General features: G+C 63.8%; 2 protein-coding genes and 1 long non-coding RNA gene across 4 annotated transcripts; 2 read left to right on the top strand and 1 right to left on the bottom strand.

Annotated features, from left to right (window-relative positions):
* Window positions 1-1,245: 1,245 nt before the first annotated feature.
* Window positions 1,246-7,837, top strand: CERCAM (cerebral endothelial cell adhesion molecule). Its single transcript, XM_054220678.1, has 13 exons — window positions 1,246-1,436; window positions 3,062-3,172; window positions 3,378-3,495; window positions 3,575-3,709; window positions 3,795-3,999; window positions 4,078-4,197; window positions 4,349-4,425; window positions 4,610-4,716; window positions 4,831-4,963; window positions 5,123-5,250; window positions 5,327-5,530; window positions 6,519-6,755; window positions 7,417-7,837. The coding sequence occupies exons 1-12, from the start codon at window positions 1,258-1,260 to the stop codon at window positions 6,751-6,753; spliced, it is 1,752 nt and encodes a 583-aa protein (XP_054076653.1). The 5' UTR covers window positions 1,246-1,257; the 3' UTR covers window positions 6,754-6,755; window positions 7,417-7,837.
* A 1,729-nt stretch (window positions 7,838-9,566) lies between these two features.
* Window positions 9,567-12,128, bottom strand: PTRH1 (peptidyl-tRNA hydrolase 1 homolog). Its single transcript, XM_054220685.1, has 5 exons — window positions 12,023-12,128; window positions 11,305-11,524; window positions 11,068-11,167; window positions 10,393-10,438; window positions 9,567-9,966 (listed from the first exon to the last, which is right to left on the bottom strand). Exons 1-5 carry the CDS (start codon window positions 12,086-12,088, stop codon window positions 9,775-9,777), a joined length of 624 nt encoding a protein of 207 aa, XP_054076660.1. The 5' UTR covers window positions 12,089-12,128; the 3' UTR covers window positions 9,567-9,774.
* Window positions 12,129-12,234: 106 nt separating this feature from the next.
* On the top strand, window positions 12,235-15,023 carry LOC128917624 (uncharacterized). 2 transcript variants are annotated; one of them, XR_008469312.1, is made up of 4 exons: window positions 12,235-12,270; window positions 12,689-12,776; window positions 13,710-13,870; window positions 14,887-15,023. It is a non-coding gene; the product is annotated as an uncharacterized LOC128917624 (long non-coding RNA). The 2 variants fall into 2 exon arrangements; XR_008469311.1 differs by lacking the exon at window positions 12,235-12,270 and adding an exon at window positions 12,364-12,498.
* Window positions 15,024-15,040: the final 17 nt, after the last annotated feature.

Raw genomic sequence — 15,040 nt, forward strand, 5'->3', positions numbered from 1 at the left:
GAGAGGGGCTGCCCCCGGTCCAGCCTTCCCGGGCGGGGTGGGGGGCTGCACGCGGGGGTGCCGTCCGGACACGGGTGGGCTCCGGACACGCGTGGGGTCCGGCTGTGCTCGGCCCCCGGGGTCCTGCCCCCTCCCGCAGCTCCTCTGCATCACCGGGAAGCATCCAGCCGCGCTGGCACGGAGCCCTTCCCCAAAATACTTGTCCGAGTTCGGGCTGTAAACAGAGTTTTCCTCTCCTTACAGCCACCGCAGGGCTCCCTGGTGCTCCCCGTGTTTCCCCCCCACCCTCTGTTGCTTCTTTCAGGTGTTGTTGCATTGTTCACCCTCTTGACCCCCTCGCTGCACCCTGCTGGAGGCCACCAGAAGGTTCCCTGTGAGCGGGGGGAGGTGGGGAGCCAGCGAGAGCCACCGGGCCCTTGTCCCATTGCGGGTGGGTGCAGGTTTGTCCACCCACGGCCATGGCCCCTCACCAGGCCTCCAGTGCCACCGCAGTGAGCGGTGCCCGGCACCGCTTGGGGGGTGCATGGAGTTGTTGCACCCCAGGATGCGGCCTCCTCCCAGCCTGCGCTTGCTCCGGGAGCTGACGGCTGTATTTACGGATTGGCTGGTTAACCAGAAGTTTTGGCCAAGTGTCCCAAAGGCCCCGGGGCTGCCTGCGGCTTGGACACGTCGCAGATAGGCCTGGGGGGCCTGGTCAACCATGGGGGGCAGCCTGGGTGGGACACATCTTGGTGGGGTGGGCTGCCTTGGCCTGTGATGGGGGAGAGCCATGAGCCCACCCAGCCACGACCCACCCTGGCCACAAGCCTCCCCCAGCCATGAGGTCCCCTGACCACGAGCCCCCTGGCTACAAGCCTCCCAGGCATAAGCCCCCCTGGCCACGATCCGCCCCCCGGCCATAAATTCCCTCCCCGGCGACTTGCCCACCCATCTGCTTCCCCCCCGCCCCCCCGCCACCCAGGCCATACTGGGCACCTCGGGGCACCCGACCCCGAGCTGGCAGGGTGCCCAGGGGGATGCCCAGGAGCATCCTCCGGGAGGGGGTACCAGGAGTACCCCCCCCCGCCCCCGGCCTCTCACCTCCCGGCCGTGAGCTGTGCGGGGCTGTTTACCGATATCGGCTTTATTTAAAGAAACCCAACCCAAACCCGCCCCCGGGGCTCGCAGCGGCGGCGGGGCCGGGCCGGGGGCGGGGGCGGGGGGTGCGCTGAGCGCGGCGGGTCTCAGACCGCCCCTTCCCCGCCCGCCGCCGCCGCCATGGGCGCTGCGGGGCCGCTCTGCGCCCTGCTCCTGCTGCTGGGCACCGGTACCGGTACCGGGCCGGTCCCCCCCCGGGTGGTGGTCGCCCTCCTGGCCCGCAACGCGCAGCACTCGCTGCCGCACTGCCTGGGAGCCCTGGAGCACATGGACTATCCTGCGGGGAGCATCGCCCTCTGGTATGGGAGCGGGGACCCCCGGGGGGAGCCCGGGCCCCGGGGAGTGGGGAGTAGCAGGGACCCGAGGGGGAGGAGGGGGCTGTAGGGGAACGGGGACCCCGGGGGGAGCTGGGATGCTGGTGTCGCAGGGACCCGGGGGTAACGGGGAGCCCCAAGAGAATGGGGATGCCAGGGGAGGAACGGGAGTCCTGGGGGGTAGTAGGGACTATGGGGGGAATTGGGAGCAGGGGGTGGTGGGGACCCAAAGGACCACGGTGGGAGGGGAATGGGGAGCTGGGGAGAATGAGGGGACGGGGGAGTCGGGGTGGTCCGGGAGTAACGGGGGCCTGGGCGGGGGGAACAGAGATCCGGGGGAATGGGGACCTGAGGGATGGGGACCACCAGGAGGAGCGGGGACCCTGGCTGTAACAGCCCCCCCGGCCCCAAAGGGTGAGGGGTGGCTCTGCCCCGGGTGTGGGACCCAGCAGGGACCTGGGAGGGGCTGGGTGCTGCCCCACGGCGAGGGGACAGGACCCCCACCTTTCCCCTCCTAAAGTTGTGGGGCTGGCGAGGGAGTGGAGTGCTGGGCTCAGGGGGATTCTGCGTCATCAGGGACAGACGCTGCCTCCCCCCTCCCTGCAGGGCTCGGCCCCAGCCCCGTCTTCCCCAAAGACACCCCCCAAGCCCCCTTTTTCTGTGCTGGGTGTGGTGGCTGGGAGAGGAACCCCCAGTCCCTCTTCTTCCTTGCTCTGCTGCCGCAGCTGTCTCTCGCCTGAACTTGTCGGAAACTTTTCTGCAGCTGCTTTTGTGGGGAGCCGAGGCGGGGGCTGGCGGGGGGGTCCTGGCAGGGGTGGCCGGGCTGGGGCTGGGGGCAGCTGCCAGGAGAGGGGGGAGGTCCTCGTTTTTGCCCAGCGCAGACCCCGGGAACCCCGGCCACAAGGTCCTGGAGGGCGTTTCAAGAGCAGCTGCCTGTGGAGCTGGGAGCTGGGGGGGGCACAGGTCCTGCTTTGTCCCCTGTGTCCCAGGGGGTCCCTGTGACACCAGTTCCCGGGGGGCAGCTTGGGGCTTTTTGAGGGGCTGAGGGTGCCGGGGAGTGTGGGGACTTGGGGATTGCCCCAGTGCAATGTGGGGCTCAACCCCATCTGTGCTGGTGTCCCTGTGAACATTGCTGCGAGGTGGGATGGGAAAGTTGGGGACAGCAGCTGTGCATGGCAGGGGACGGTTTGGGGAGGGGGGACTTTTGCTGCTCAGTGCCTTTCCTCTGGCTGCCAGAGCAGCGGGGCGCTGTGGGGTGCTGTGGGGTGCACGGGCTGGGAGACGAAGCCGCTGTGCTCCGATGCTGTTCATGGTGGGCAGCCGCAGGACTGGGATGGGGAGAGCATGGCTGGAGCTGCCGCGGGCTGCAGGGACTGGGGGGGTGACAGCCATGGGACAGCCCGGCCGGCGGCGGCACCAGGGAAGAATTTACCCGTTCCTGTTCCCCTCCTGCCAGCGCAGCCTTGGCTCCGTCAAATTACATGTTACGTTCCCAAGTGAGTCTGTTGCTGGCTCGGCCTCTTGGCCCCAGGAGCGTTTCTAGTGCAGGGAGGGGACTGTTGTTGTCCCTTGCGGGGGGACCCCCAGAAGCTGACATCTCCTTACCCTAGGTGTGCGACGGACCACAACTCGGACAACACGACGGCGATGCTGCAGGAGTGGCTGGGCGCCGTGGGCAAGGACTATCACTCGGTGGCCTGGAAGGTGCAGGAGGAGCCCAGGTGAGGCTGGGGGTGCCGGGGGGGGGACAGGTGTGGGCTGCGAGGGGCTCCTGGAGCAGCACCCTGCTCCCTGGCTGGGGACGCTGCCAGGAGGAGCCGGTGTCGAGGCAGAGCTGGGCTGACTCAGCTGGCCGGCACGCATGGCGTGCACCGAGTTTGTGCGTTCCCAGCAAGCGGGGTTAACCCCTGCCTCCCCCCTGCCCAGCTCCTACCCGGATGAGCTCGGGCCTAAGCACTGGAGCGACAAACGCTACGAAAACCTGATGAAGCTGAAGCAGGAGGCTCTCACCTACGCCCGGGAGCAGCAGGCAGACTACATCCTGGTAAGGGACGTGGGGCACCGGTGGGGTGGGGGCTGAGGTGGACGTCCCCACACCTCCAGGACCTGTGTTGTCCCCCCAGTTCATGGACACCGACAGCATCCTGACCAACAACCAGACCCTCAAGTTTCTCATAGCACAGAACAAGTCGGTGGTGGCCCCCATGCTGGACTCACAGACCTTCTACTCCAACTTCTGGTGTGGCATCACGCCCCAGGTATGTCCTCAGAAAGCCCTGGGACCCCCCCTGCCCATGTCAGAGAAACCCCCCACCATGGAGAAGTCATGCTGGTGTGCTGCAGGGCTACTACCGCCGGACGGCCGACTACTTCCCTACCAAGAACCGGCAGCGGGTGGGCTGCTTTGCTGTCCCCATGGTCTACGCCACCTTCCTGATCGACCTGCGGAAGGAGGAGACGTCGCGTTTGGCTTTCTACCCACCCCACCCCAACTACACCTGGGCCTTCGACGATATCATCGTCTTCGCCTACTCCTGCCAGGCAGCTGGTGAGGGCTGGGGATCCAGGGGTTGGGGGGCTGGAGGGCTTGCGGGAGGCTGTGATGCTCACCCATCCCATCTGGCAGGCGCCGAGGTCCATGTGTGCAACCAGCAGCGCTTCGGCTACATCAACGTCCCTGTGAAGGCCCACCAGACGCTGGAAGATGACCGCGCCAACTTTGTGCATCTCACACTGGAGGCCATGGGTGAGTCCCTGTGAGCGGCAGTGCCCCAGAGGTGTCCCCCACCCCAGGGGTGACAGGGACCCGGTGATGGCCCCCAGGGCAGGGCTATCAGCCCTGGCTCCCGGCCAGGGGAGTCTGAGCTCCACCAAAGGGGTGTCCCCTCTCTCTGCAGTGGATGGCCCCCCCATGCAGCGCTCCAGGCACATTTCCCTCCTCCCCAAGCCGCTCACGAAAATGGGCTTTGATGAAGTAAGTGCCCAATGGACCCCCCCATGTCCCCCTGTCCATCCCTCTGGCTGCATCCATCCATGGCAAAGCCCGCCATGGGCTTTGGCCTAGCCCCCTGTCCCCCATCCTGCGGTGGCCAGGCAGGCTGTGTCCCCCCACCCCATGACAACATGCCCCCTTGGTGGGCTCTTCCCTTCCTCCCCAGATCTTCCTCATCAACCTGGTGCGGAGGCCGGACCGGCGCCAGCGGATGCTGGCGTCCCTGCAGGAGCTGGAGATCGCCCCGCGGGTGGTGGACGCCGTGGATGGGAGGTGACTGTGGGGGAATGTGTACCCGCTCTGCCAGCCCCCCAGTGTCACCCTGGGGAGGGAATAGGGGGTGGCTGGAGGGGGGACACTTCTCTAATGCAGCCCTTTGCCTTGCAGCACCCTCAACAGCAGTGACATCAAGGTGCTGGGGGTGGACCTGCTCCCCGGATACTATGACCCCTTCTCCGGCCGCACGCTCACCAAGGGTGAGGTTGGCTGCTTCCTCAGCCACTACAACATCTGGAAGGAGGTACGAGGCCGTGGGGGTCACCAGCATGGGGCAGGGACCCCATGAGCATCACCGTGTCACTGGGGGACCTGGGGAGAGGAGTGTTCTGCAGGGTCAGTGGACCTAGTGTGGCCCAACGCAGTGCTGGGATGGGTTTGTGCATTTGTGCCCTCCCTACAGATCGTGTCCCGGGGGCTGGAGCGGTCGGTGGTCTTCGAGGACGATGTGCGCTTTGAGGCTGCCTTCCCGGCGCGGCTGCAGCGGCTGATGGAGGAGCTGGAGGGGGCACGGCGGGACTGGGACCTCATGTAGGTGCTGAGGCCGAGGGGACGCAGGGTGGGGGTCCCTGGGGCTGGTTCTCATGGCTCGCTCGCCACCCTGCAGCTACCTGGGGAGGAAGCAGGTGAATGCGGAGGATGAGGCGCCTGTGGAGGGCGTGCAAAACCTGGTGGTGGCCGGGTACTCGTACTGGACACTGGCCTATGCCATCTCCCACCGCGGGGCGCAGAAGCTGCTGGCCGCCAAGCCCCTCTCCAAAATGCTGCCGGTGGACGAGTTCCTGCCCATCATGTATGACAAGCACCCCAAGTAAGGAGCAGGGGGTGCGGGAGGGGTGCTGGTGGAGCGGCATGGCCGTGACGGTGATGGAGCATGTGTTTCTTCTCTGCCGTCACCATCCCACCCCGTCCCCCCCTCCCGGCGTTACTCATGCTGGAGGAAAACATCTGTAGCATGAGCTCATTCCCCCCTGGCCGCTGCCTGGCCGCCAGCCCCTGGAAAATGGCCCTTTGCCAGCGCGGGGTGGGGGGACGGCGGCGGGGATGGAGCTGGGGCTCGATGCTGGGCTCACACGGAGGTCTTGGCCCCATGGCAAGGGGGAAGCAGCCCCTTAGACCCCGGCACTGGGAGGTTTTGTGGTCCTCTGCCCCTGGTTGTGGGTCTCAGCACCATCTTGGGGTGCCTCCCTGCCCCTCTTCCCAGGTGGGGGTCAGTGGCGAGGCTGTGTCTGGGGAGGGGGAAGCAATTTATGGGGCGAGTGCTGGTGGGCGAGTGTCCTGGGGAAGAGGGGGTGGGAAAATCAGCGAGCGGGATGGTGAAACAGAGGGATTAGGCGTGTAAAAGGGAGGCTGGAGGTGGATGGAGGGGTGGATTAGCGCTCTGGATGCGAACCAGGAGCAGCTGGGAGTCCCATGCTCACTGGGATAACGACACCAGACAGCCCTGGCCAGGATCCAGCCAGGGCCAGGTCGGCGGGATGCTGTGCCGGAGACCCTCTCCGCGCCAGCGCTGGCCCCGTGCCGCCGAGGCTGGTGGGGAAGAGATGGGTCCCATCCCCTCCGCTGTCCCTCCCTGGTCCCTCCCCAGCCAGGCTCTGCAGGCAGCAGCAGCATGGGGCAGCCCCCCAGCTCAGCTGCCTTCCCCAGACCCCCACCCAAGTACCCCGTGTCCGTCCCTGTCACCTGCCCCATGCGGTGCCTTCCCCTGCGGTCCGCATGGCTTTCCCAGCCCTTTTTTCTCCACCGGGCCATGCTCTGTGAGCCAATTTCTCCTCTTGGGTCCGCTCCTCTTTCCCCAGTGAGGATTACAAGCGGCACTTCGTCCCCCGCGACCTGCTGGTGTTCTCAGCTCACCCCCTCCTGGTTTATCCCACCCACTACGCCGGGGATAGCAACTGGCTGAGCGACACCGAGACCTCCACCATCTGGGACGATGATGCCAAGAAGACAGACTGGGCTGGCTCGCAGAAGACCCTGAGGGACTCACGGGGCAGTGCTGGCCACCTCCGCTCCACCGCCCGCGACGAGCTCTGATGGTGAGCAAAGCTGTGGGACTTTCACGTGTGGGGACAGGGGTGGGGGACAGAGTGGCTGGGAAGCATCTCCCTGCAAGCGCCGTGGTTGGCTGTGTCCCAGATGCCTAGTTTCTTTTTGCCGTGGGGCAGCAGCTCTCCCCACCAGACTCAAAGTGTTGGGAAACAGAGATGAGACCTCCTCTTCTAGGTAGGGAAAGGGATGGGGGGGACAGATGTCCCATGTGGGGCTGCACTGGGCTGGAGGGGACCAGGGGACAGGGTCCTGCTGCTCCCCAGCCCCTCAAGCGAGGAAGGGACAGCGCTCCTTCACCTCCTGCAAAAGTCACCCGAGTTCGGAGAGAGCTGGGGGCAGCTCGCGGGGGAATGTTTCACCCTGGCGCTGCTTGCTGCCCCCCAGCAGTGGGTTTCCCTGGGGCTGTGTCTCCGTGTGGTGGCCGTGCAGGCAGGGGAGCACCCGCGCACTGGCTTGGCCCCGAGGCGGCACTGCCACGGTTAACACCGGGTCAGACTTTCCCTGTCTGAGGCTGCTTGTGCTGGCAGCGGAGCCTCCCCAGGAGCAGCCAGACTGGGGGGAAGCTGGAAAACAACCCTCTGCTGCAGGCGCGAACGCGTCAGGGCTGCTTCTTCCATGACCGCTGATGTTTGTGTCCTTGCCTCCTAGGGACGAGGGATCGTGACCTGGCTGGGAGCACCGCGGGCCAGCGGCCTGATCCTGCCCGCTCCTGCTTGAGAGACGCAGCCATCCTGGCTGGATCCCCCCAGGGTCCTTGGAATCTGTGCGTGGTGAATCCCAAGGTTTTGTCCCCAGGGCTCCTGGAGAGCCCTTTCCCTGCCAGGCGGAGGGACCAGAAGAGTGCTGTGCTGGGGACGTGTCCAGGACTGCCCTGAGCGATGCCAACTCCACCGTCTCCCGACGGTTTGGACTTTGGGGAGTGTTTTTCAGGCTGGGGGCTGGCTCCTGTGGTGGCACACATGGCCTCCTGACACCGACCGGGCTTGTCCCTCGCCTGTGCTGTGTCTGGGCAGAAGCCCCGGGAGGATTAAAGCAGACTGTTTGAGCTGATGTGCCAGGTGCTGGCTCTGCCGGGTGGCATTGCCCCACGTATCGTCCCCAGGGCATGCCCCACCGGGGTCACCTCGGAGCTGCTGTGGCGAGGGTCTGGCAGTTCCCCTGGACGGGGATTGCTTTGGGAATGAAATCTGTAATGGGGAAAGGAAGGAGGAAGGTGGGGTGGGAGAGAGAGATGGAGCTCTCCCTTGGGGTGAAAAGATGGGTGGCATTTCTGTGGAGCTCAGCTCTCCCCTGGGAATGCTGAGGGAGATGATTTCCCTCACTGGCGCTGGTGTCCTCAGCAGAGGGTTTGGCCTTGGGACTGAAAACCCAACGCCAGCTTGAGCACCGAGATGTGCAGCCGAGTCCTGCTGGGCTCCGGCATCTGTCACCTTTGTGGCCAGCTCTGGAGGAGGGCGTTTGCTTTCCAAGAGCCCGGGTGTGTTTGGTGCTAAACCTCAGCTCCTCAGCAGGGCAAGCTTCGGCTGAAAATTGAGATTTTTCTGGAGTGGAGGAGCAATTTCTTTAAAAACACTGCAACTAGCCCTAGTCTGGGTGAGCTGGGGAGATGTGAGCTCCTTGCCAGGCCCCTAGAGCTGCTGCCTCTCTCCACCCGTGCCTGGCCACTGGCTGCCCCTTTTGGCCCTGGAGCAGCTGCTGGGGTTAGCCCCGGGACGGCGGGTTGCTGGCCTCACCCAGGGTTTGGGGGGCTGCACCCCTCTTCTCCCCACAGCCTGGTGAAGGCGATGGAGCAGTGGGTGGAAGCCTCGGTAGCTGAGACCCACAGCGGGATATCTGCAACCATCGTGTGCTCCAGGAGAGCATCATTTGGGACAGGATGAACAGCTACAGCAAGGACCTCCTGAAGGAGAACAACCACCTCCAGGAAGTCACATGGGACCTGAAGATCCCAGTGGATCTGCTGGAGAACAGGGAGAAGGAGGTGGCCAAATGCATGGTCTGCAATTGCGGGGTCCCAGCCAGTACAGGCATGGATGACACAGCAGGGCAGAGAGGTGATGGCAGGTTGGGGACACCTGTGCTTCCCTGCCTGTCCCCTGGTCGCAGGTAGCCTCAGTACTACAGGAGGAGCTCAGGAGCTGGGGACGGAGCGGAGGAAGGTCTGGTGCCAGCTGGAGCGGAGGAAGGAAGTGGCAGCAGCGCTGCGGTACGTGCGACCCAGCAAGGGTCTGGTGCTTGTTCCAGCGCCCGCTGGGACACGGGTGAGGAGCTGCCCGTGCTGGGGCTCTCGGAGCAGCCGCGCTCACGGGGTACGCAGCCGACAGGATGTGCTGGCAGAGCCCAGGGCTTTGGGAAGCTGCTGTGGTGGTGGTGGTGGTAAGACCCCCCTTCTCGAGCTGCCCTCTCCACCATGAGACCTGTACTGGTTCTGCGGGGAGGAGCCATAACTCCTCCAGCTGTTTGAAACTCCAGGGTTTTGGCTTAAAACCAGCTAACTCAAAAACTATGAGGCCAGTCCTGAAACTTGCTGCAGCTCAGTGGGAGCAGCCCTCGCATGCTGCTGAGCTGCCAGACTGCAGGCGACTGGTGCTTGCCACAGTTTCTCAACAAAGCCCAAGTTGGGTTTTGGGCCCTGCAGAATTCGCTCCCATTGCTCCTCATTTCCCACTGGAAACTTCCCTCCAGCCTGGGTTGGTGGAACAGGGCTGGGAACACGGATACAAGCCACAGAGAGCCAGGGATTGCCCGAGTTCGGAGGTGGCGCATGAGAGAGGGGCAGGAGCAGGGCAGAGCTGGGAGCGAGGGTTTATTTCATTTCTGTGCCAAAGTGCCGTTATGAGGCCACTGCAGGGACACGAGCTGCCTGGATCTGTGTGGGGACAGACGGGGGCTGCCCCAGCGCCTGGCCAGGCTGCGCGGCAGGGCCAGCTCTGCTCCGCACCACGGTCACCCCGGAGAGTCCGCAGCGCCCTGTCCATCAGCCACGCAGGTCCTCAGGGGTTCGCATCAGCCCCTGTCACCCGGCTCCCCCTCCGGTGCTCTCCTCTGCAGGATGTGCTCCAGCAGGAATGTTGCTGCCTGGGCCAGGACCTGCTCCAGCCTCTCCTGCTCCTGGGTGCTGAACGGAGCCAGAACGTAGCTGGACACTGTCGCTTCGCCCTCCGGCCGCCCGATGCCAACCCTGAGCCGGGTCATCTCCTGGGGAGGAAAAGGGAGAGCTGGAGGATCCCACCTCAAGGCCTCGCTGAGACAGAGCTGGGGCAAGGGGATGGTGCTGCGAGTGGGGCTTGGTGGTGAGGGAGCAGTCCTTCATGTTTTCCAGGTGGTTTTGAGTGCTTGCTCCAAGAAACATGATTTTGGAAGAGGCTTTTGCTGGGCTGCGCTGAGAGCCCGGGCTCCTGCCAGGCCTGGCAGAGCCACTTGAGCTAATTGTTTCCATGTCCTTTGTGGCGGCCAAACTGACATCAGCCCTCAGGGAAGCAGAGGGAAGGAGGGGAAAGGGGGGAGAGGAAAGGGAGCAGGGGCTTGTCTGAGGGGAGTTGGAAGAATGGGAGTGGGGGGATGACAAGCCATGCACTGAGGTTGGGGGGAAGGATTGATCCCCTTCCACTGAGGGCCACTCACGTTGGAGTGCAAAGCACTGATGCAGGATCGGACCCCGTTGTGTCCCCTTGGGAGAGAAGGAGAAAACCCACCATTAGCTTGTAAGAAACCCCCATGGTATGGTCTTGGGGCTTCTTTGCTGCAGGGATGTGGGGATGTGGTCCCAGCCAGGGGCTGCAGCCCCCCTGCCCTGGCTCTGCAGAAGTGTCCAGCCCCTGGGGCTGAGAGCAGCTGGCGGGGGAAGACAAGGGAAGCAGGGCTGGGACAGCACGTTCTGCGCGTCTCAGCTCTTGCTGCAGCTGGTGCACGTGTGACTGAGTGCTGCGTCCCAGTACCATCCCTGCCCTGTCCCGCAGTGGAAGATTTCCTAGGTTAAATGTCTCGAGGCTGACCCAGGAGCTGGCGCTGGGGCAGGCAGAGGGCTATAAAAAGCCCATGTGGTGCAGCCGATGGGCTGGATCCAGCCCACAGCCGCTTCCAGGAGGCTCCCTGCCCTTCCTGCCAGGGTAGGGACCGGGAGGCTGCCCAAACAGTTGGCTGTTGCCTCTGCAACTGGGATTGAGCCCAGGGCTGGTGCTGGGTCTGAAAACACTGCCAGTCTGGTGGGACAGGGCTGGGAACAGTCCGTGTGTCTGTAAGGGCATGGCAAGGCCTCGAACCAGCTCACACAACCAGAGAGCTGGGGCCACCCCATACCTTGCGCTGCCTCCCAGCTTGATCGCCACCTTGCCCAGAGCCTTGTCCAGGTCATCATGAACCAGGTAAATGTCTTCTGGGCGGAGGTTGTAAATCTCAGCTTTGGAAACAGAAATAGAACCCAAGAAATGAGGGGGAGACAGACACACCAGGCCGTGACCCTGCAGAGCTGGGCTGCAGGGACCTGTCACAGGGCCTGGTGGCACAGCAAGCTTCAGGGGTGACGGAGCTGCTCACCAGCACTGGCGATGCTCAGCCCGTTGAGGTTCATGAACCTTCGTGGCTTGAGCAGCACCAGCTCCAGGCCATGGGCTGTGGCCATGGCCACGTCAGCGCAGCACCGCCTGTCTGCTCGCCAGCCCTCGGCCACTGCCAGCTGCCAAGCCAGCCGGTCCAGCACCGCCATGCCCACGCTGTGCCGTGTCCCCCGCAGCCCGTAGTTGCCCAGGCCAGCCACCTGCCCACCACATGCCAACAGGGTTCTGATGGGCCACCATGAGGCCCCTGGCCCCTCTACGGGCCTGATATCCCCCCCAGCACCCCTCAGACCTGCTCCTCACAGACCTGATCCCCCTCAGCCTCCATCCCCTCAGACCTGATCCCCCCTGCTCCCTACAGCTGGTTGGGTCCCCTCACAGCCCCGATCCCCCTCAGCCCCGATCTCCTCGGTCCTCCCTCACAGACCCGATGCCCTCAGCCGCGGTCCCCTCAGCCCCGATCACCCTTAGCCCCCAGTTCCCTCAGCCCCGGTCTCCTCAGTGCTCCCTCCCTCAGCCGCGGTTCCCTCAGTCCCGATCTCCCTCTCACAGCCCCGATCCCGCTCTGCTCCGGTTCCCTCAGCCCCGATGTCCCCGGTTCTCCCCCTCACAGCCCCCATCCCCTCAGCCCCTCCCTCCCCGGTGCTCCCCCTCAGCCCCACCCTCCCCCCTCCCCCGGCCCCGCCCCCCGGCCCCACCATGACGCGCGGCCCCGCCCGGGTGACGAGCGGCCGCACGCGTCCCGCCAGCTCCGCCGCCAGCATAGCACCGCGCCGCGTCGCCCCCCAGAACGTCACGCTCGCGCGCCGCCAATGGCGGCCCCGGCGCGGCACCGCCTGGCCTCCCTCGCCGACATCTTGCTTATGGGCAGCGCCGCCATCTTGCTCGCGGGCGGCAGGGCGGGGCCGGGGCGGTGGCGCGGGGCGGGGCCGCGGCCGCCGCTGTGGTAAAGCCCCGCGGGTCGGGGAATGGGCCCTCAGGCCGGGGCGGGAAGGATGGAGGGCGGGAGCTGCTCGCTACGGCGGTGCCGGAGGAGCAGCGGAAGGAAGCTGGGAGGGGTCCCTGGGGAGGGTCTTCGGGCCCGGCCAGTGCCTGGTCCCTGAGGGGAGCGGGGTCGGGTGCAGGGGCAGTAGGTGCCCTGGGCTGTGCCCTGTGTTTTACGACTTCATGCCTGGTAGGTCCCACTCACACCGTCCTTAGCAGCGGCCTTTGGGGTGTGGCTGGGTGTACACGATCCCTCACCTGCCCCCAGCCACCCTCCAGCCCCGCCAGCGGAACGCAGCTTTCTTCCAAGGCTGTGTGACAGTCCCCCAGTCCAGGAGCATGTCACTGGGCTTCGCTCACCGCTCTTTTCCTCTCCTCAGCTGGCAGAAAGGGCTGGACTTCTCCTGAGGCTACTGGGAGGAAGCCATCATCTGCTATTTGAAAGTCATCGACCTGGATCCACAGAGGGTAAAGGGTCCCCGGAGGGCGAAGGATACACCAGGCTGGGAGCTGCAGAAGGGAGGCAGCATCGTTAAGGCTGGCTCTCATGCTGGCATCTGCCTTTAGGATGCTATTAATGTCTTGCCAGGCTGATCCTGGGTAGTTTGAGCAGGGCTGGGATGGGCCAGTGTGCGCTGAGGGTTGTCTGTGGTTTAGGCAGAGCCATCAACAGAGAAGAGAAGCAGCTGGGCTGGGGATTGTAGCGGGGTGCCTGGGGTGAGGGCTGGGGTGTCAGACAGCAGTGTCTGCGCTTGGGCATTGAGTGTGTGGAGGGGAGGGCCCTGCGCCGGGTCCTCTGTTAGGGACCAGTGACTGAAATGGGCAGTAGGGCCCCTGGATTCCTGTTGGTCCCGACCCTGGTTCGCAGCTGTGCCTGCCTGGGCCATTTCAGCAGCTGGGACAGGTACCAGGAGCTGGGATTTACCACTGGTGGTTTGGCTCCCTCCCCTCCTGGCCTGTCCTGGGGGCATGGCTGGGAATGGCTGCTCTCTTCCAGACCGGGCTGCGTCTCCTGCCTGGTGGAGCTCAGAGTTTTTGGCTAATAATGCTGAAATCTTTGTGGCTGAGGTCGGCTGGACACACGCCATGCGTGTTTCCCACTGGCACAGAGAGCTCCAGACAAAGCCCAGGGGTGGCAACCAGCCCCCAGCTGCTCTCACTTAATCAAGACGCTGATGCTGCCTTGCTGTGAACTGCTTCCTTTGCCTGGGCGAGCTGGCCTGTGCGCTAGCGGATTACCAGCAGGCACTGGAGCTGAGCCCAGGGGACCGTGTTGTGCAGAGACGGGTTGCAGCAGCACTGTGTGAGCAGGGACAGCAGGACTTGGTGGCGAGATAAGTGGTCTGCCCAAGGGCTGGTGGCGAGTCAGGCTGCTGAGTGTGCTCTCCCATCCCCTTGCAGGCAGTACTGGCAGGCAGAAGCTTTCCTCTCTGTGGCCATTGAGCACAAGACCTGGAAACTGCTGTCCTACCTGTGCTGGACCAGGACCTGCCTGTGCCTGAGGAGGATGGAGAGCACGAGGGAGGATGCTGCTCTACATCTGTGGCTCAACCCCATGGATGGTGAGATACAGCCTAGCACTGCTCCGCAATACCCTTGGGCTGTGGGTGATATTCTCAGCATGTTACTTCAACCCCAGTCTCTGTGACTGCCCCTCACATGGTCTGGGGCAAGCAATTTGACTGAGCAAGCCTAGGGTTCGGCGGTGGGGCTGTAGACTTGGATCTTGCACCCAGCCAGTGTGTGGAACGGCAGCAATAGCTGCTGCAGAAATGGCTGGTCTGCCACTGTGCCTGCCCAGCACCTTGCCTCAGCTTCCCACACATGGGGCCACCAGGCAGACTCTGCAAATTGACTCTCCCTGGGAAGGAGGTGATGTGGCTCCCACCTCCTGTGCTGGCCTTGGGACAAAAAGATGTGTTCCACAGGAGGTGAAAAAGTGCTGCTGTGGTAGAGAGACCCACTGGCCTTCCTGGACATACACTGGCTCCTCTGCGGAGGACACCTGGCCCACCTACTGCCATTTTGCCTCCTCCCCAGGGAAAGGCTGCTGTCTTGTTACCAGTTACCTAATTGGAGAGCATCAACTCTGTGCTGCTAAATCCCCAAAGTCCCATCACATCAGGTAGCTGTTCGCATGCAACTGCAAATTTTCCATGTCCTTCTGCGCTAGTCGCAGTCAGAAATCCAAGTAAACAACTGTTCCCCAACTGTTTATTCCATAAAAGATTTATTTTAAAATTAGAAATGCATAACATTTTTGGAATAAGCAGGATGTTTGAGTCTGTGGGCCAGCTCCTGGGCAGCATTTGAGTAGTGTCTAAAATTGCTGTCCCCAAGGCTCCGGCCCTAGAGCTGGAATGGTCCCAAGTGCTGGCAGCTCCTCTCAGCATAGGGCCTGAGTGGAGCATCAGGAGCTTTGGGAAGCGTCCCTGCACCCATCCCTCAGGCAGTTTGCTCCTAGAGAGTGTATGATTCTGGTTCCTCTGACCTGTTCTCCCATAACTACTGCACAGAGGAGACTAAAACCTGGGTAAAGGCCAAGCTTGGCAGTGTGCAGCACTGATTTTTCTCCCAGGTTGTCCCCAGGTCCCCTGTTGTGACACTCCCTAGAAGCTGAATGGACGCTGGCCCAGCCAAAACCTGTGAGGTGTGATCAGCAGAAGGATGTACAAGAGACTCAACAGCTCATAGCACCAACTGTCAGCCTGCTGTAGAAATCATCACTGAAT

This window comes from Rissa tridactyla, chromosome 14 (assembly GCF_028500815.1).
Source record: "Rissa tridactyla isolate bRisTri1 chromosome 14, bRisTri1.patW.cur.20221130, whole genome shotgun sequence".
In the NCBI taxonomy this organism is placed as follows: Eukaryota; Metazoa; Chordata; class Aves; order Charadriiformes; family Laridae; genus Rissa; species Rissa tridactyla.

Excerpts from the sequence above, each read along its gene's own strand:
- CERCAM (XM_054220678.1), top strand. The coding sequence starts at position 1,258 with ATGGGCGCTGCGGGGCCGCTCTGCGCCCTGCTCCTGCTGCTGGGCACC. Across the intron at positions 3,173-3,377 it reads AAGGTGCAGGAGGAGCCCAG|CTCCTACCCGGATGAGCTCG; the intron begins GTGAGGCTGGGG and ends CCCCCTGCCCAG. Across the intron at positions 3,710-3,794 it reads GGTGTGGCATCACGCCCCAG|GGCTACTACCGCCGGACGGC; the intron begins GTATGTCCTCAG and ends GGTGTGCTGCAG.
- PTRH1 (XM_054220685.1), bottom strand. The coding sequence starts at position 12,088 with ATGCTGGCGGCGGAGCTGGCGGGACGCGTGCGGCCGCTCGTCACCCGG. Across the intron at positions 11,525-12,022 it reads GGGCGGGGCCGCGCGTCATG|GTGGCTGGCCTGGGCAACTA; the intron begins GTGGGGCCGGGG and ends TGTGGTGGGCAG. Across the intron at positions 9,967-10,392 it reads TCAGTGCTTTGCACTCCAAC|GAGATGACCCGGCTCAGGGT; the intron begins GTGAGTGGCCCT and ends TTTCCTCCCCAG.